Here is a 15,088-nt window from a genome sequence, read left to right as displayed (position 1 = left end):
CTCGCCGGTGATGTCACTTCCGTCGGGCCTTCACCTGAAGTGACATCATTCCTGTTGCATAACTATCCCCTCTTTCCCTCAGCTGCATGTGAGAGCAAAGGCAGCTTTTCTCCATCTTTGGCCACCCAGAGGCACCGTGAAACTCCTCATTATGGAAATGCCAGGTGTGTCCGTGAAAGGGAAAAGCGCCGATGTATAAAAACATCACTGGGGTTTAACACGAAAGACACGCATACTGCATCCCACATGACCTTATCGTGCATACAGGAGAAAAAAAAACATGCAATGCTGCAAATCATCGTGACTGAGATGACATGAGACACTGTGCAACTCCGGACATGTAAAACTATGAGTGTGAGGTGTGAGGGTGAAGAGATGCAGAGAGAGTGAGCGAGACAACGACCGAGAGAGGCCTGACCTATATAAGAAGGAGGCTGAAATATTTATGGATGTGAGTGTCCTAATTGGCAAGCTACTGGGAGCAATGCGGCCTTCTCCTCCAGTCACAGCCTGGGAAGAGGTTAACCTGCGCGTGCACAGAGCATCAGTGGTCTGAGGGCCAGGCCGCTGCTTCTACCCCATGACTGTCATCCTCAGCCTGAGAGATGCCTTGTTATGAGTGTGATCTGCTTTTGCCAGGGCTGTGGCATTGTTAGAATCATTACCAGAGCTGTTATCGTAATCGCAGTGCATACGGGCGGGAACAACCGCTCAGAGCGCTGAGTCAAATGCAGCCTAATTGGCCGGGCTTAATCTCCAGCACTGGCACACACCGTTCGGCTGTCTGTCAGGCCTCGATTACAATCCCTGCAGACGAAGACGAGAGGATGGACACTTTCTGACTTACAGTTTCAACGCACTGCAGGCTGCAGGGGGAACGAGGTCAACCGGGGCTCGGGACATTGGCGTTTTTATGAAGTATGACAGAGTGTTAAAGCTGGCACCTATGTTTAATTATGATCAGTGTTAATGAAACGTAAAAATTCCACATGTCAGTACTTACAGAAAAATATAGTTATATGACCAAGTCATCTACACATCAATTTGTGGCAAGCTTTAGAGAGTAGAGTTCAAATATTTTTAACTCGGATGAAGCTCACACCCGCCTTCTGTATCAAGCTATTAGGCCTCATTTACTAGCGGTGCATATACACAAGTCTGCATGTAAATCAGTCATTTATCAATATTTCTGTACCTGAATTTGTTTGCACGTTAGAAGTTCAAACCATATGTACGAAAAAATGATGAAGGTCCTGGCTTTCTTAGGAAGTTTAAACACAAACCTTGAATACTATAAAAATGAATACTACTACTCCTTCTACTACTTCTATTACTATTAAGAATTTTTATTTTTTATTAATATTGTCATTTGTTCATGATTTAGAGTTTTCCACAACACTATGAGATGTATGTAAAGATTTGTAAAGAAAACAAAAAAGTAAAAGGAAAGGTCCTACACCTTTCCTTTTACGTTAAGCTTTATATTTAAACATATTCCAGTCTTACTTACTTAAAAATTATCTTGTCTTTAGTTAAAAAAATGACAAATTGTTGCTGGATATTATGACTTAAAGTCTCATTTCTTGGCACAAGTTTCTCATTTTGGGTCAAATGATCACATGCTTTTTTCCCCCTCAATCTGTCTTATGATTTTCTAGTAGTCTGTTAGTGTTTTCTCATATCAACATTGATGCCAAAATTATGATTTTTTTCTTGAATCGCCGTGAGTGTCTCAGGGGTAATGATATTCAGAACCAAGTGGATGCACTGGGGCACTTTTGCACACAGAATACACACGGAGAAGTTTGAGTAGTGCGAATAGTTCCTGCTGTGCAATGAAGAACTGTACCCCCGTATCTACAGTTCATGAGTGACAACTGCACCACACACTTCAGCAGAACAGAAACATGTACAGTCACTGCTATCAGCAGGCCTGGAGCAGTCACAAAGTTACAAGTGTCCCTATAAACTTTTCAGTGTAGATATGAGGACTCCAGCCAATGCGTTTCCAAAATCAGTATTACACTCCAAAAAAGTTTCTCTATGAAAGCTGTGTTAACAGATTGCATTACAAGAAAGAAGGCAGCCCATAAAAATTTCTCCTCTGTCCTTCCAAAAAAAACAAACCAAATTAAATCCACTCAAAGAAAAAAGGATTTAATGCTTAAGTGTGCTCATAAAAGTATTAACAATTAGTTACTGATTATTATACAGTGTTACAAAAGAGGGGAGAAACCTCTAAATTGAATTTCTTATCTTTTAAACAAATACAAAGATTAATTGGACTATTGACCTAGTGATAGTAACAGCACCTCATGAGCTCAGAGTCAGTGTTGTGATTTTTAGGATTAGCAGGCAAATGAGTTCGACAAGCATCTCTGTCTTGCTTCCACAAAGAAAAAGAGAGCAGAAATCAATGGGCTGTGTTTACAGGGTACACAGCCGACTGTAACACTGCACGTTATGTTACACACAGCCAAGCAGTAAAAACAGACGAGCTGCTTGGCAGGGCTCAGCCTGGCCAGCCTCACGCTAAAGGCAGGAAGAGACGGCGCTGACACACGGGCCAAGAGCGGCGACTGGCACCGTGCTCCAGTCTGAGCAAAAAGTGGGACAAATTTCAAAAAGAAATTTTAGAAGGAGAACCAAAATTCCTGAAGTGATTTTTTTTTCTCGTGTAGTCACTTTAAAGACAAACAGAAAAAAGTCACAATTTTTCTGTATGTGAAAGTAAAGACTGAATATATACTTACGTAAGAAGTACTCAGATGGGTCTGCTTCATAATCTGTTTCCTCGGGAAAGTGGTCTATCTGTTTACACATGCCTTTGAAGTTTCCTGTTGAGTGAAAACAGAAAAAGGGTTCAGGAGAGCTCTAAATGAAACACTGCAAAAATCTACAACTGGAGCCAGTTTGATATCAGACAGACACGTCGACCTTTTACACTCCATATCATCAACACACTATGTATCCTCAGTCCAAAAGAATTTCTATAGAGGAAGGAATTTGACTTTCCTCAACCAGTTACTACTGGTGTACCAGATTGAATCTAACACGTGGGCCATGCCAACATACTTGTTTTGTTGCGTTTTATAAGTGAAGTAGATAAGGGTAAAAACTGTTTTGCATGTTCATGTTTTTGTTCTTTAGCTTTTCTCAGTCTGACTGTTTAAAATATCATTTTCACAGCTCCACAACTTGGAGGACAGGTTCAAAGGTCCTGACCAAGTCATGGTTGGTTTTTTTTGGTCTTTGAATATTTTAGGTTTCAAACAGTATATGTACCTAAAGGTGTTTTATTCTGTAAGGTAAAGATCCTACAGTAATAAAGAGAAAATCCAACAATCAGACAACCCCCAATGAACAAGCACTTGGCGACAGTGGGAAGGAAAAACTCCCTTTTAACAGGAAGGAAGCCTCTGGCAGATCCAGGCTTGGGAAGGGGCTGTTATCTGTTGCAACTGGATGGGGCTGAGGGGAGTGAGACAGGACAAAAGTCCCACTGTGGAAAAGAGCCAGAGTTCAATACTAACTAATAATTAAACACAAACTGGTGTATGATCATGCACAACACTTTTGTTCCTTTAATGGTCAACACAGACAGTGTCATAACAGCTCATATGAGTGGACTTTAGAAAGCACACCTGAGCATCAGGCCTCTCTGGCAGCAGTTGGCAGCTTGTAAACAAGAGCTGTGCAGCTGGTGCGACCTGGAGCTGCTCCAACTGCCGTGCAGAGAGAACCTCATCTCTTTTTGGCTGACACCTCGCCGTTCAGGTATGCTGTCCATCCAGGAAACAGCATCCCTCTCCTCTCCCCTCCCCCCAGCTCTTCCCTGCCTGTCTGCTCCGTGCAGAGATCTGGCATTGATGAGGTCACTCAGGGTGATGTGGCGGGGGAGGCGCCCATAAGGCATCCATTATGGTCACCTGCTGCTGCAGCGAGGAGGCAGATGCCTGGCCGTTTGATTGGACCAGATTAGCGTTTCATTAACTTCTTCATCTCCTTTCCCTACAGTGTCCCTCTAATTAGGGGAACAGGTGTTGGTTACCATGGTGCTGAGGAGGTCTTGGCAGCGAGGCATGATGGGCACAGCGGGATGCGGTTATTGCTCTGTGAATGGCCCACATGCAGCGGTGGGAAGGGGACCCCCTGGTGATGACCACTCAGATATTAAAGAGAGCGTCACCTGACAAAACAAGCCATCAAAGCGCCCTCGATCGACTCTCTCATCACGACCTGTGGCTTAGCGCCAGCTGTTGTCTGGTACGAGCATTGAATGGAGAAATGTTCCTCTGATCGTCTCACTGTCACTTATAAAGTTTGTCTACAGATGTAGCACAAATGCTACCATAATTCAGTAAAAATAAAAATGAGCTGATGCAATTAAAAAAGCACAGGTCAGACCTGAATGGTGAAAAACATGGGATATATGTGAGAATCACCAGTTCACACAGATGTTCTCTTTAAGGAAGTCTGGGTACCAGTGTTCAAAATAAAGCTCAATAAGAACATTAATATTGCTTTTAAATTGTGTCATATTTAGTCACTCTGCCACGTTTCTTTCATTTCAGCCAAAACTGAAACTATTTTGCACTGTTCCCCCTAAAGAATTTTTATATATAAGCTTTTATATATCAGGTTTTCTCTAAAGGATTATAAAATCATTTAATTTAAATATCTATAAATATAATTTTTATAAATATCTATGGAAAATTTGCAGTCAGCCATTTGGCACGCGCCATATTCACCTTCAGCTTCCCCTTCAGAGTTGTGAAAGAGGTCTGATTACTAAGAAAAGAAGAGGCTATAAAAAGTTGCTAAAGAATGAGGTGAACTCCTTAAAACATTCATGTAGTCCTAATATTTAGTCCTTCTTTGACTAAAAAGTTACAATCAAGATGCAACTGCAGTGAGGTGAAGAGAGTCTTTATAACTGAAACTGAAACTCGTTTGATCTTCGTGACATGGTTCCCTGTTAATCAGAAGATCAGTAACTGGTCATAAAGGGATTTACATAGTCAACAGGAATGCTCAGGCACTAAGGTGGTCAAAGTGTGCTACGAAAATATCCCGTACACCATTATATCACCACCACCACCAGCAGCTGCCTGACCCACTGATGCAAGGAAGGATGATTTTATGCTGTTTACGCCAAATTCAAAGTACAAATTAAGAGTCGTCAGTCAATTCCTGTTCTCAGCTCTAAACTTTCATTTTTCTATTCTAGGATCTGCAGGATTTCTGAATATGGTCACCTATGTGGATCATTTAGACAGAAGTACAGAAGCTCCACCCACCTGGTGTTTATCAGAATAAAGTCAGCTTAATGGAAGAGGAGCTAACGATCACATTTCATACGCTGGATGAACTGAGGGGCTGCACTGCTCATACAAAACTACTCTAATAAATTCAGACAATCAAAAGGTGTGAAATAGTGTACCACTCATTTATCGCTTCTAACCCATTAATAAACAACAAAATAAAAAGGATTTTCATCAACAGGCTCTGTGGCAAAGAGGGGGGAAGACGAAAAGAGAGAAAAGCAGGCAGAAAGACAATTAATGGGAAGGAGGAGGAGAGATAAATATAGGAAGGGCAGGTAACAGAGAGGTTTTGAAGGACAGCGAGGGAAGATGGAGCAGGAGGTGGAATACATCAAGTCTGAGTGTCAGTGTAATTGCTGAGCCATGAATAGGGCCTCCAGAGTTTAACGGTCCTCCACAGTTTTGCACTTGATGCTCTGATATATGATGTGAAGCTCCTCTTTGGATGACCAAATTTCCAGTCAGCTGCTGGGTGATTTCTTTTCACTAAAGATAACTGAAGCTGAAGGAAAATAATCCGCCAAAGCTTCTGTAGCTTCTGTAGCATGCTAGTTTCAGTAGTGAGTTGGTGACTACTGCAGGTGTAACCCCACCAACCCTCCTCTTCAACATACCTGCCTAAATAAGCTTTAAATAAGATGCCATTCTAGGAGAAGAGAGGGGAGGAGGGACACACTTGTGCCTCCTCTCAGAGCATATTTCACTGAAAGATGACTTGTGTTTACATACGACTACATTACACACTCCCAGTGGAGCTGTCTGAGCAAACTAGCAGCAGCAGCAGCAACCCACAGAGCACCATGTGTGTGTCTTAACAGCGTTATCAAGTGGGTGTAAGATTTGGTTTGCAGCTGGCTGGCCCATCCACAGTTGTGCGATTTGTAATACCAGCTGTGGAGAGTGGCCTATTGGGGGAACCACTTCAATTAGTGTGCTGAAAGATTTATGTGACACTTAACCGCTCCAAACGGTCCTTTTCTTGTAAGACATGTAAACTCAGCAGGCTGGTAAATGTTTTATAATGGCATTTTCATTTCAGAGGCCTCCCCACGTGAGTGTGAATGCAGGGGCACGATGGGCAGAGATCCGTTTGGCCATTAGGAGCTTTGGCAGGGGGACTGCTGGTGAATGGGAAGGTGTTACTGAAGACTCAGGTGTTCAGTGGGTCAAAACACTTATCACTTTGAAGAGAAACACCTGTGTGCACTGAGAAGCTCTTGTACTTTCAGCACAGTATGCCGAGTAACCGAAGAGCTCTGTGTTTAAAATCACAAGGCGGCTGGATTTTCATTTTTTTCCCCACTGAGCCAGGATGAAGGTACAAACATTTTCTAAAGACTCAAGGACTTTAGAAAATTTCAGTATGGCTCAAGTCTAAACTTCATGAAGTCAAAGTAAGTGGAAAAAAATAGCAATAACACGTTACTTAATAATATTGACCGCGAATTCAATAAGATGAAAAAGATTTATTCCCCAATCAAAAAAAGCTTCCTTCTATAGAAGCCTATGTGTGAGGGGCAGGGCCTGCTGCAGGCCTCTTATATGCTGCAGCGCCACGAATCAAACACACACTAGCGGACGAAACCACGAGAATGTACAGTTACACTTCACTAGTTGAATCTAACTTGTTTGCCAAGTTTTTAGCATGTATCCTGAATATCATGAGCATTCCAGTGTGTATGAAATTTATTTAGCTTTATTTAGCTTGTTAGAGTATAAAGATCTAGCTATTAGCTCTGTAAAGTACAGCAGAAAGTATGTGGGACTGAAATGATACCCTTTTCTAAAACCGACAATTAACAAGTCATCCATGAATTGTTGTACTGAATTAAATGACGAGCCGTTTAGTATTTTTTCATCCTGGACCAAAATGACTCTACTTATGGTTCAACAAGCTGAGCAGCCTGATTTTAGCCATGTTAGCAGCTCAAAGTCAGGCCTCAAGCTATGCTAAAAACAAGCTAAAATTAAAATGGGAACTGATCTTTCACTGTAAAACACGCTGGAGGTTTAATGTGTGTTGTCCGGTGCATGTCAGTGTGTTTAACAAGGAGTAAAATTAGAGGAATTTTAATATAAAAACCAATTTCTCTGCAGAGAAGCATTATAACATGAAGGATGAACAGATAAAATGAAATAAAAATCCTCAAAGGACTTCAGATAACTTAACAGAATAGATGAAAAATGAAACTCTCTGAGACTTCTGAGTATTAAAATAACCACAGCCTGCTCAGCCGGACTGAAAAGCAGCAAGTGACCATGATTTATTGAGCTGCCGCCATAAAACGATAGAGCAGGTTTATCTGTGATCTCTTGCTGGGAGTGAGCCATCACCAGTCCCTCCATGGACCCTTAGCTGTGGTTGAGGGAAGTCTTTGAGGGTTGTCCAGAGAGGGTGTTATCCTGACTAACTCAATCAGCCCAGACACCACTGACCGCCGTTTCCTCCTATACTGGGAATGAGCTATGGGCTAACCCCATGTCCTCTGTGTCCCCTCCTGTCCCCTGCAGTCATAAAGCACCTCATTACCACAGAGCCTGGAGAGGCAGAAACACTCAGGAGTGAAGTACAGTGTGTGTGTGTGTGTGGCAATGAGAGGGGGTAGGAAGGTGAACGTACAGATTTACAGTTGCCCACAGCAGCAAGGCTCAGAGTCTAGTCCTGAGGGACCGGAGCTTATCCAGCCAGCATCAGGCTCATTTTCACGGCCCTTTGGCACATACACATAGCAACAAGGAGGAGCTCTTGTTGGTCTGGTGATGTTGCCATGTTACTCTTTATTCAAGCTTTCCCCAGGGTGATGTTCACATTTAGGTGCAGGATATTGGACCAGCTCCAGCTGAGGCAGAGCTCAACCCAATGTGGATCTGTTCCAAAGTTTAGGTGTTGACTGGTTAAAAAAGGTCCGTGACGAAGCTGAGAAAGTTTTTCTAATGCTACTGATAGCACAAGCATGGGCCCTGGCTCCTGGTTATTACAAGAACAGGAAACACTAACTCCTATTTTCTCTCTTGCCATCATTCTCGCAGGCAGTTTTCTGGCCTGCTGCTGAGAAATTTCTTCAAGTTTTAAGGCAGCTTTGAGTCATTTCTTCCTCCTCGACTGTGAGTTAATCTCCATTTTGCTGCACATAGTATGATCGAAGTCACTGCATAAAGCCTGACAGAACACACACAGAGGCATTTTAGCTTACTTTTCCTTCTTTTTCTGAGTGATTAAACCAACATATCACACAACAGTTTCATCAGCAGTAGGTGAGATCCACAAATGCAGATGAAATAACAGTGACAAGGACCATGACCACGTATGATTCATCTATCTGGTTTTATATCCAGTGCAGAAGAGCATCAATATTCCTGCTTGAGCTTTCCAGTTATTTGACACATGAAGATCAGTTTACTTGTGTATCTTTGGAGAAGTTTAATCTGAGAAAGCGACTCAAGGGGGATCACTTATCATTGGTCTAAATAAAGAAGGTTGAGTTGGACTTTCATACCTCAGTGAAAGGTGGGGAAGAAATGAGTGAAAGCTGTTTTAAAACTTGCAGAAATTCCTCATCATTGATTTACTAAGTTTAATCAAACTAATTTGTGCTAACAATTATCTTCATTGAGTAGCTGATTAATTTATGTGATATAAAAGAACAAAAAGCTTGGTTACACTTTCTGCACACCCAAGATGACTCCACCCTATCCCTCTTAGCTGTTTACACAAATAGGGATGCTTATGGGATGGAGTCTACCCTGCTTACAGTGGGCGAGGGACAGGGGACACACTGGACAGGTGATCAGTTAGGTCTATTACAGAGATGCAGACATCCATTTGCAATCATATCGGCCAATTTAGAGTAACACGTTAACCTAACGAGTCCCCCAACACTATTTTGCTAGAGTAGCTGTTTAAATATAAATCCATCTCATCTATCAAGCTGACTGAAAAGCCTCCCTATCGCTGTGTTATTCAAAGAGCATTATTTCCTAAAGTACTGTCTAACTTCAAACTAAGCTCTGTTTAAATCAAGTGTTTCTAATAACAAAGAAGCATAGATGATATATGATATATGAAAGATACAACCTGCGTTCTTTCTAATGGCCAGCAGGAGGAAACTGCTCTGGCTGAAAACGCTGTTTATGATCCAATCTGTGGAAAAATGGCCTTGCTTCTCTTTTGATCTATATGAGCTCCTGATGAGATTATGGTCTCAACACGTTGTTGCAAGTCTGATCCAATACACCATGATGCTAGTTTTTAAAATCTGGTTCCTATAAAGAGTGAAACAGGGGATAAAGCAGGTCATGATTTATAGTCTGTTTTAACTTGAGATTGACAAGTTCTACTGCACAAACGTGCAGTCAGTTTCAACCCTCACTCATCATTCATATCTGGTTTCAAATTAAAAGTGGCCAAAATGCTTGAGACAGGGCATTACTAACTGTTGATGTAATTGGACCTCTGCTTGCTGCCATAATGCACTGAAAACTTTAACACTGCACACTGAAAAAAGTGCAATAAGGCAGTTGTTGAATTTGCATGTAAGGACTTCCCTGTCTTGTTATATATTGTTTAAGGAACCAAGGCTTATCAATTTATCAGAATGAATTATGCTGAAATGAAACGGAGTAGTCATGTTTTATCTCCGGAAGCTCCGCCCCCTAGAGCGGACTTTGCAGGAAAAAATGGCTGCTCCGTTTTGTCTTGCTTTGGAAACTTTACAGCAGTCTAGAGTTCTTCACTTTGAAGGTAAATAAAATTTAAAGCTAAAATAATATATATTTGGACCTTTACTGAGGTAACATTTTTTTTACTGGTATGTGGGCTGGTTATTGAGCAACATGAAAAGCAAACATAAGGCTCCAGTTAGCTAATGTTGATTGATATCTAATGATGTGATGATCAAATTAGTAATAATCAAATGTAACGTGGGTTAAGATTAAACCTAAATTAACAGACTGTCACAAACTTTCATCAGTGTCTGCAGTAAGTGGTGGTACCAGCAGTATCTTAACAATTACACAGAACTGGACAAATCTTTCCTGGATGGCAGAGGAGAGAGACGTCCGGGTCACGCCTGCCCACACATGAAACCCTCTAACAGTGATCAAGCATGATAACTGCTGCCACATTGCTGCAAACTGAGACAAAGGTCTGATGAGACACAAACACGTAGGAGGTGCATGATGGGAAGGGGAGGGTGGGGGGTTGGGGGGCTGCAGGGGGGGTCAGGAGGACTTGACTGAGTAGGAGGTGCAGTTTAAAGAGAAAGAGTTAGAGACAGGGAGATTCAAGCCCACTTCTGATTTGCCAGTGGGTGGCATTCTCGAAAACTTTCCAGGCAGCCACTGAGTGCGTCAGCATCCAGAAACCCCTCCTTCCCCTCCTCCATATCCTCCTCCTCCCACCTCCATCCTCAGTCCCTACAGCAGCCGTTGCCATGTGGACATCAGAACCATTCGCTGCGGTTGCCATGGATATAGCTATCTGGTATCACATGGTTGGAGCCGGTGAGGTGTCTTTAACCCCTGGACACAAAGCGGCTTCAGTGACACAGCATGCAGCATTAGTCAGCAGCTGTTATAGTACCAGCACGGCAGCCTGTAAGCTAGCGCTGACTCCACACAGAAGCCTGCAAAGGCAGTCAGGTATGCTTGTGTCCTTTCGGGTCAAACATATAAACTTACTGTTGGATTACACCATGGATGGAAAGAGATATATTGCTTATATGGGTCATTTAACCTCACAAATGAACACAAATGGTCTCCTCTGGTCTGCAGTTACACTATTGCGGCATTCCCATGTGGATGCATGCACAGGTATGAGCAAATAAATCCCCTGTGGATGAAAAGGTAATGGGTTCATGCATGTTACACATTGACATCATCTCCCTCCTAATGAACAGCCATCCTAGCAGCAGTGACAAGATCCCTAATCGTCTTATTCATCATCATAATCACACCTTATTCATCCTTATAATCACTATATTCATCTTGGTAATGACCCTGCTAAGGCTGGGAGGCTCATGTGCACCATCGCTCCCAATATGAACACACACACACAATACTGGGGCTTTTTTCATGTCAGCACTGGAGCAGAACTGTTGCTAACACTTAAAGACACAGTTAAATGACACTTTATGCACTTTTGTAACGGATTTGAAATATGCAGATAAGGTATCACTGCAGTGAGGATCAGCCATCAAGAGATTTCATTTGATAACTGCAAAACGGGGCCTGGCTTCAGATCTGGATACAGTGAAGGCTTTTTTGCCTCCACCCACACCACCCTCACCTGTGTTGGTGAATCAAGGAGGCAGAGGAAGAGGCTCAAATGGCACTTAAATCACACACATTCCATTTTAGAAGTGCAAAATTGGTATTTTGTAAGCTGGCATCTAAGCTCCAATCAACCACAGTACAAATAATTAATGTAAAATGTTTAGGTTTTTTTTTTTTATAGAATGCCACTGATATCAATTCCTATATAGTCACTAACTCCTCATTCAGTTTGTCTTTCATCATTCTTTTTATAAACTGTAATCATAGTTTCTGATCTTTGCTTTCTAGATTGTAAGTGAAACTGAGCTGCTAATAACCTGTGAGCAGGTGATTAGAAAGAGACCATTATCTTATAGTCACTGAATGCAAAGGTGCTCTAGTAGACGTTACAAATGAACAATATGGAGTTGGAAATGGCCCTTTAAGACATTTGTCATGGACATTTGGAGTCTTAGCTGTGAAAAGTTAACCAGAAAGCAAAAGGAATACAATATTGGCAGCCTGGCAAATAAAGATGCATCTTGCAGGCTGAGAGGTTGGCAGGTATGTAACGCAGCAGCTGTAGCTGCAGGTGATGTGGGAGGCAGACTAATGGAGGCAGCAAGGTGCCGTCAGGTTTCAGCTCGTTGGAGGATGACTGACAGATGTTAGACAGTCATTTGACCTCCCACAGCTCGACTCCGAGCGATTGCCCAACAAAGGCGTTCTTCTCTGCCCTGAATGGCTGAGTTGTCTACTGCTTTTGATCTGAAACGCCACATCTGCGTCTGTCTGTGAGCCGCTGCAGCACTGTGTGTCTGTTTACTCCTGAGTTGATGTGTTGATGGAAAAGAAATAGGGAGGAGATCACCTGTGATACACTACCAAAGGAACTGCGAACCCTCAGTGAGGCCAGACCCTCTCCGTCATACTTGTTTCTCCTCACTGCTTTCTTGACTCCTCTCTTCAAGCCATCCTTATTTATAGTGTTCTACTTTTATATTCTGCTTGCTGCCCTATTGCACAAGAAGAGCTCAACATGTAGCCACTGTCACAGGTTCTGTTTAGTTTTTATCATCTCAACCATCTTCAGGAGTAAATTTATTAACTTTCAATACTGCTCAAAATTTGAAATGAATGTGTCTTATGTTAACCCTTTATCACCCAGATATTATACAGGCTATTGTAGGCCATGGTAAAATCTAGAAAGAGCAGATTTTACCACGTGCACAGAGAGCAAGAGTTGTCTGTGTTCAGACAACAGTACCTTGTGAATGCTTTGTACTACTGTGATACACCAAATATGCCCTAAATGCTCATTGTCTCTTCTTTCTGAAACCATTTGAATTTTGTTTCTAACACAAATGGTGATGGAGTTACAGCCATTTAAAGAGAGCTTGTAAAATGGGCCAGTTGCCAGTTCGATGGTTAAAAAAAAAGAAGCTGTTTTATGCAACAGGAAAGCATGTAGTTGCCTTTTGCAAGTGTCACCACCCTCTGCTTTTTATAGAAATTATATTGGGAGATGATATTGGGACATTACATGGAAGACAGGTGATGCTTTCATAAAGCATGTAGTCTGTGGGGAGGTCGAGGTGGTGGATGGATCAACAAAACATTGGTGTTTAGTGGAAAGTGTTGTTTGTTTTCCACGTTCAACCTACACAGTGTTTTGTTTTGTTATGTTTTTTCTTTTTTTCACTTAAAAACATTTTTTGCAAAAGGAAAATTGACAAGAGCAAAGACATTCGTATTCTCTAATTAAATGCGCTCTCTCATACTGCTCTTTCAGTATGAATGTAGACAAACAGCAGATCTGACCACTCACAACAGACACCACTATCTGTCCTTGCGATATATATATATATATATATATATATATATATCACCTTTCATAGTTTAGAATTGATTTCACAAAAATGAATGTGATGCGAACTCTGGCCAGTAAGGAGCTGTGAAATGAGTGGGAGGATCATTTTCAGGCACGGTGTAGATTAATCGTATCTAATCTAGAAGTTCTCTTATTTTCCAGCACTGGAATCACAGATTAATGGTAGCTGCGACAACAGGAAGGGGCTTTTGATCAGAAAACATGCCATTTATATTTAACAACTCATTCACTCATTATTTGGCTATGTAAACTGCACAGTATTTTATTAGATTAGAATATTATTGGTCTGGCAGAACAGTAGGAGCATAATAGATAACAGTTGGAGTATGACATTACAAATAATAAAGAGCAATGTAAAACACTCCAGAAGCAAATGCCTTGCATGAAAAATCAAAGTGCTAGTTTTATCCCTCTATATGAGATGACATCATTAGATTATTAATATTGAACCATCGCTGTGCAGTATTACTGTTGGAGCTGCTGGAGGTGCTGCTGATTTGAAGTGGATTTCTATAAAGGAACACCAGAAAAATCTGACGTTTTGTTAGACATTTTGGATAGTTTTCAGAGGTCAAACAGTTGCTGGTTTAGTGAAATTAAAGTGATATCAAAAAGTCTAAAACTTAATCATGGCAGCTGTGGCTCAGGAGGTAGAACGGGTCATTTACCAGCCAGAAAGTCAGTGGATTGATTCTGTGACTGCTCCTTTCTGCACGTCAAAGTATCTGTGGCCAAGATACTGTTGTCTGTCCCTCAAGTAAACTATGTGGCCATTACACTATGGTACTACACAGCAATCTGGGAACTGATTGGCTCTTGTTTAAGAAGCTGAGGCCAATGATTAAGGTGCGTCTGGCAGGCATATAAATTAAAACAGGCTTAGAAAAAGCTGAAAGCTGTCAGTCATCAGCTTTGAGCTCATATTTTGATGAATTTCTGCTAAATGCAATTTATTTGCTTTCAATGTGGACTGTTTGGCTTCCTGCTGTATTATAAGTGAAGACAAGATGAGCACCATCACCCTCATGTCAGAGGAAGTGGGAAGGATTTCTCCTGCCTGTGGTCCATCTGTGCATCACAGCCGAGACGTGTGGAAACACCAGGACCTGTTAGGTCAGGGAGGGCAGGAACCGCCGTGAAGGAGAGAACGAGCTTTCACAGATCCAGGAACAGGAGTACCAGTGAGTCACTGGAGCTGCAGCCGAGTGCGTCACAGCCTTCTGGTCAGACGGGGTGAAAGCTGTCCAGTTCTTAGAAGAGTCCCTCAGCAGCACCCACAGGGAGAGGCATTCCCAGAACACAGGCCAAGTAAACACTTCACACGAATAACAACAATTGGAAAAGCAACACCTCACCTACGCCAATCACAATCATATAATGATCTCCATAGGGGGGAAAAACGGGTTTGAATCTTTTTGGTCCTCCTTAGAAACTTAAAGCATAAAGCATGCTTTAAAAAGCTGTTTCGCATGTGCTCAGCAGTACAGTAGTTTTAGAGTTTTAGGGATGTCGCCGACCAGTAAAATCACTTATTTAAGTGTTTATTTGAATGAAAAAACACATTTAAGCACAGCATGCACACAAGCACAGGTGATACAACAATATCCCTGCAATGAGG

General features: G+C 41.9%; 1 protein-coding gene across 1 annotated transcript in view; it reads right to left on the bottom strand.

The window, feature by feature from the left end:
• cacng2a (calcium channel, voltage-dependent, gamma subunit 2a) overlaps window positions 1-15,088 on the bottom strand; it is an 81,534-nt gene that overhangs the window by 28,156 nt on the left and 38,290 nt on the right. Inside the window, exon 2 of the mRNA XM_031751176.2 lies at window positions 2,754-2,837. Within this exon, the coding sequence (XP_031607036.1) occupies window positions 2,754-2,837 (84 nt within the window). The remainder of the gene's footprint in view (window positions 1-2,753; window positions 2,838-15,088) is intronic.

This window comes from Oreochromis aureus, linkage group 4, assembly GCF_013358895.1.
Source record: "Oreochromis aureus strain Israel breed Guangdong linkage group 4, ZZ_aureus, whole genome shotgun sequence".
NCBI classification, from domain to species: domain Eukaryota; kingdom Metazoa; phylum Chordata; class Actinopteri; order Cichliformes; family Cichlidae; genus Oreochromis; species Oreochromis aureus.
Note: the sequence above shows the minus strand (reverse complement) of the source record. Positions and strands in the feature narration are given on the sequence as shown.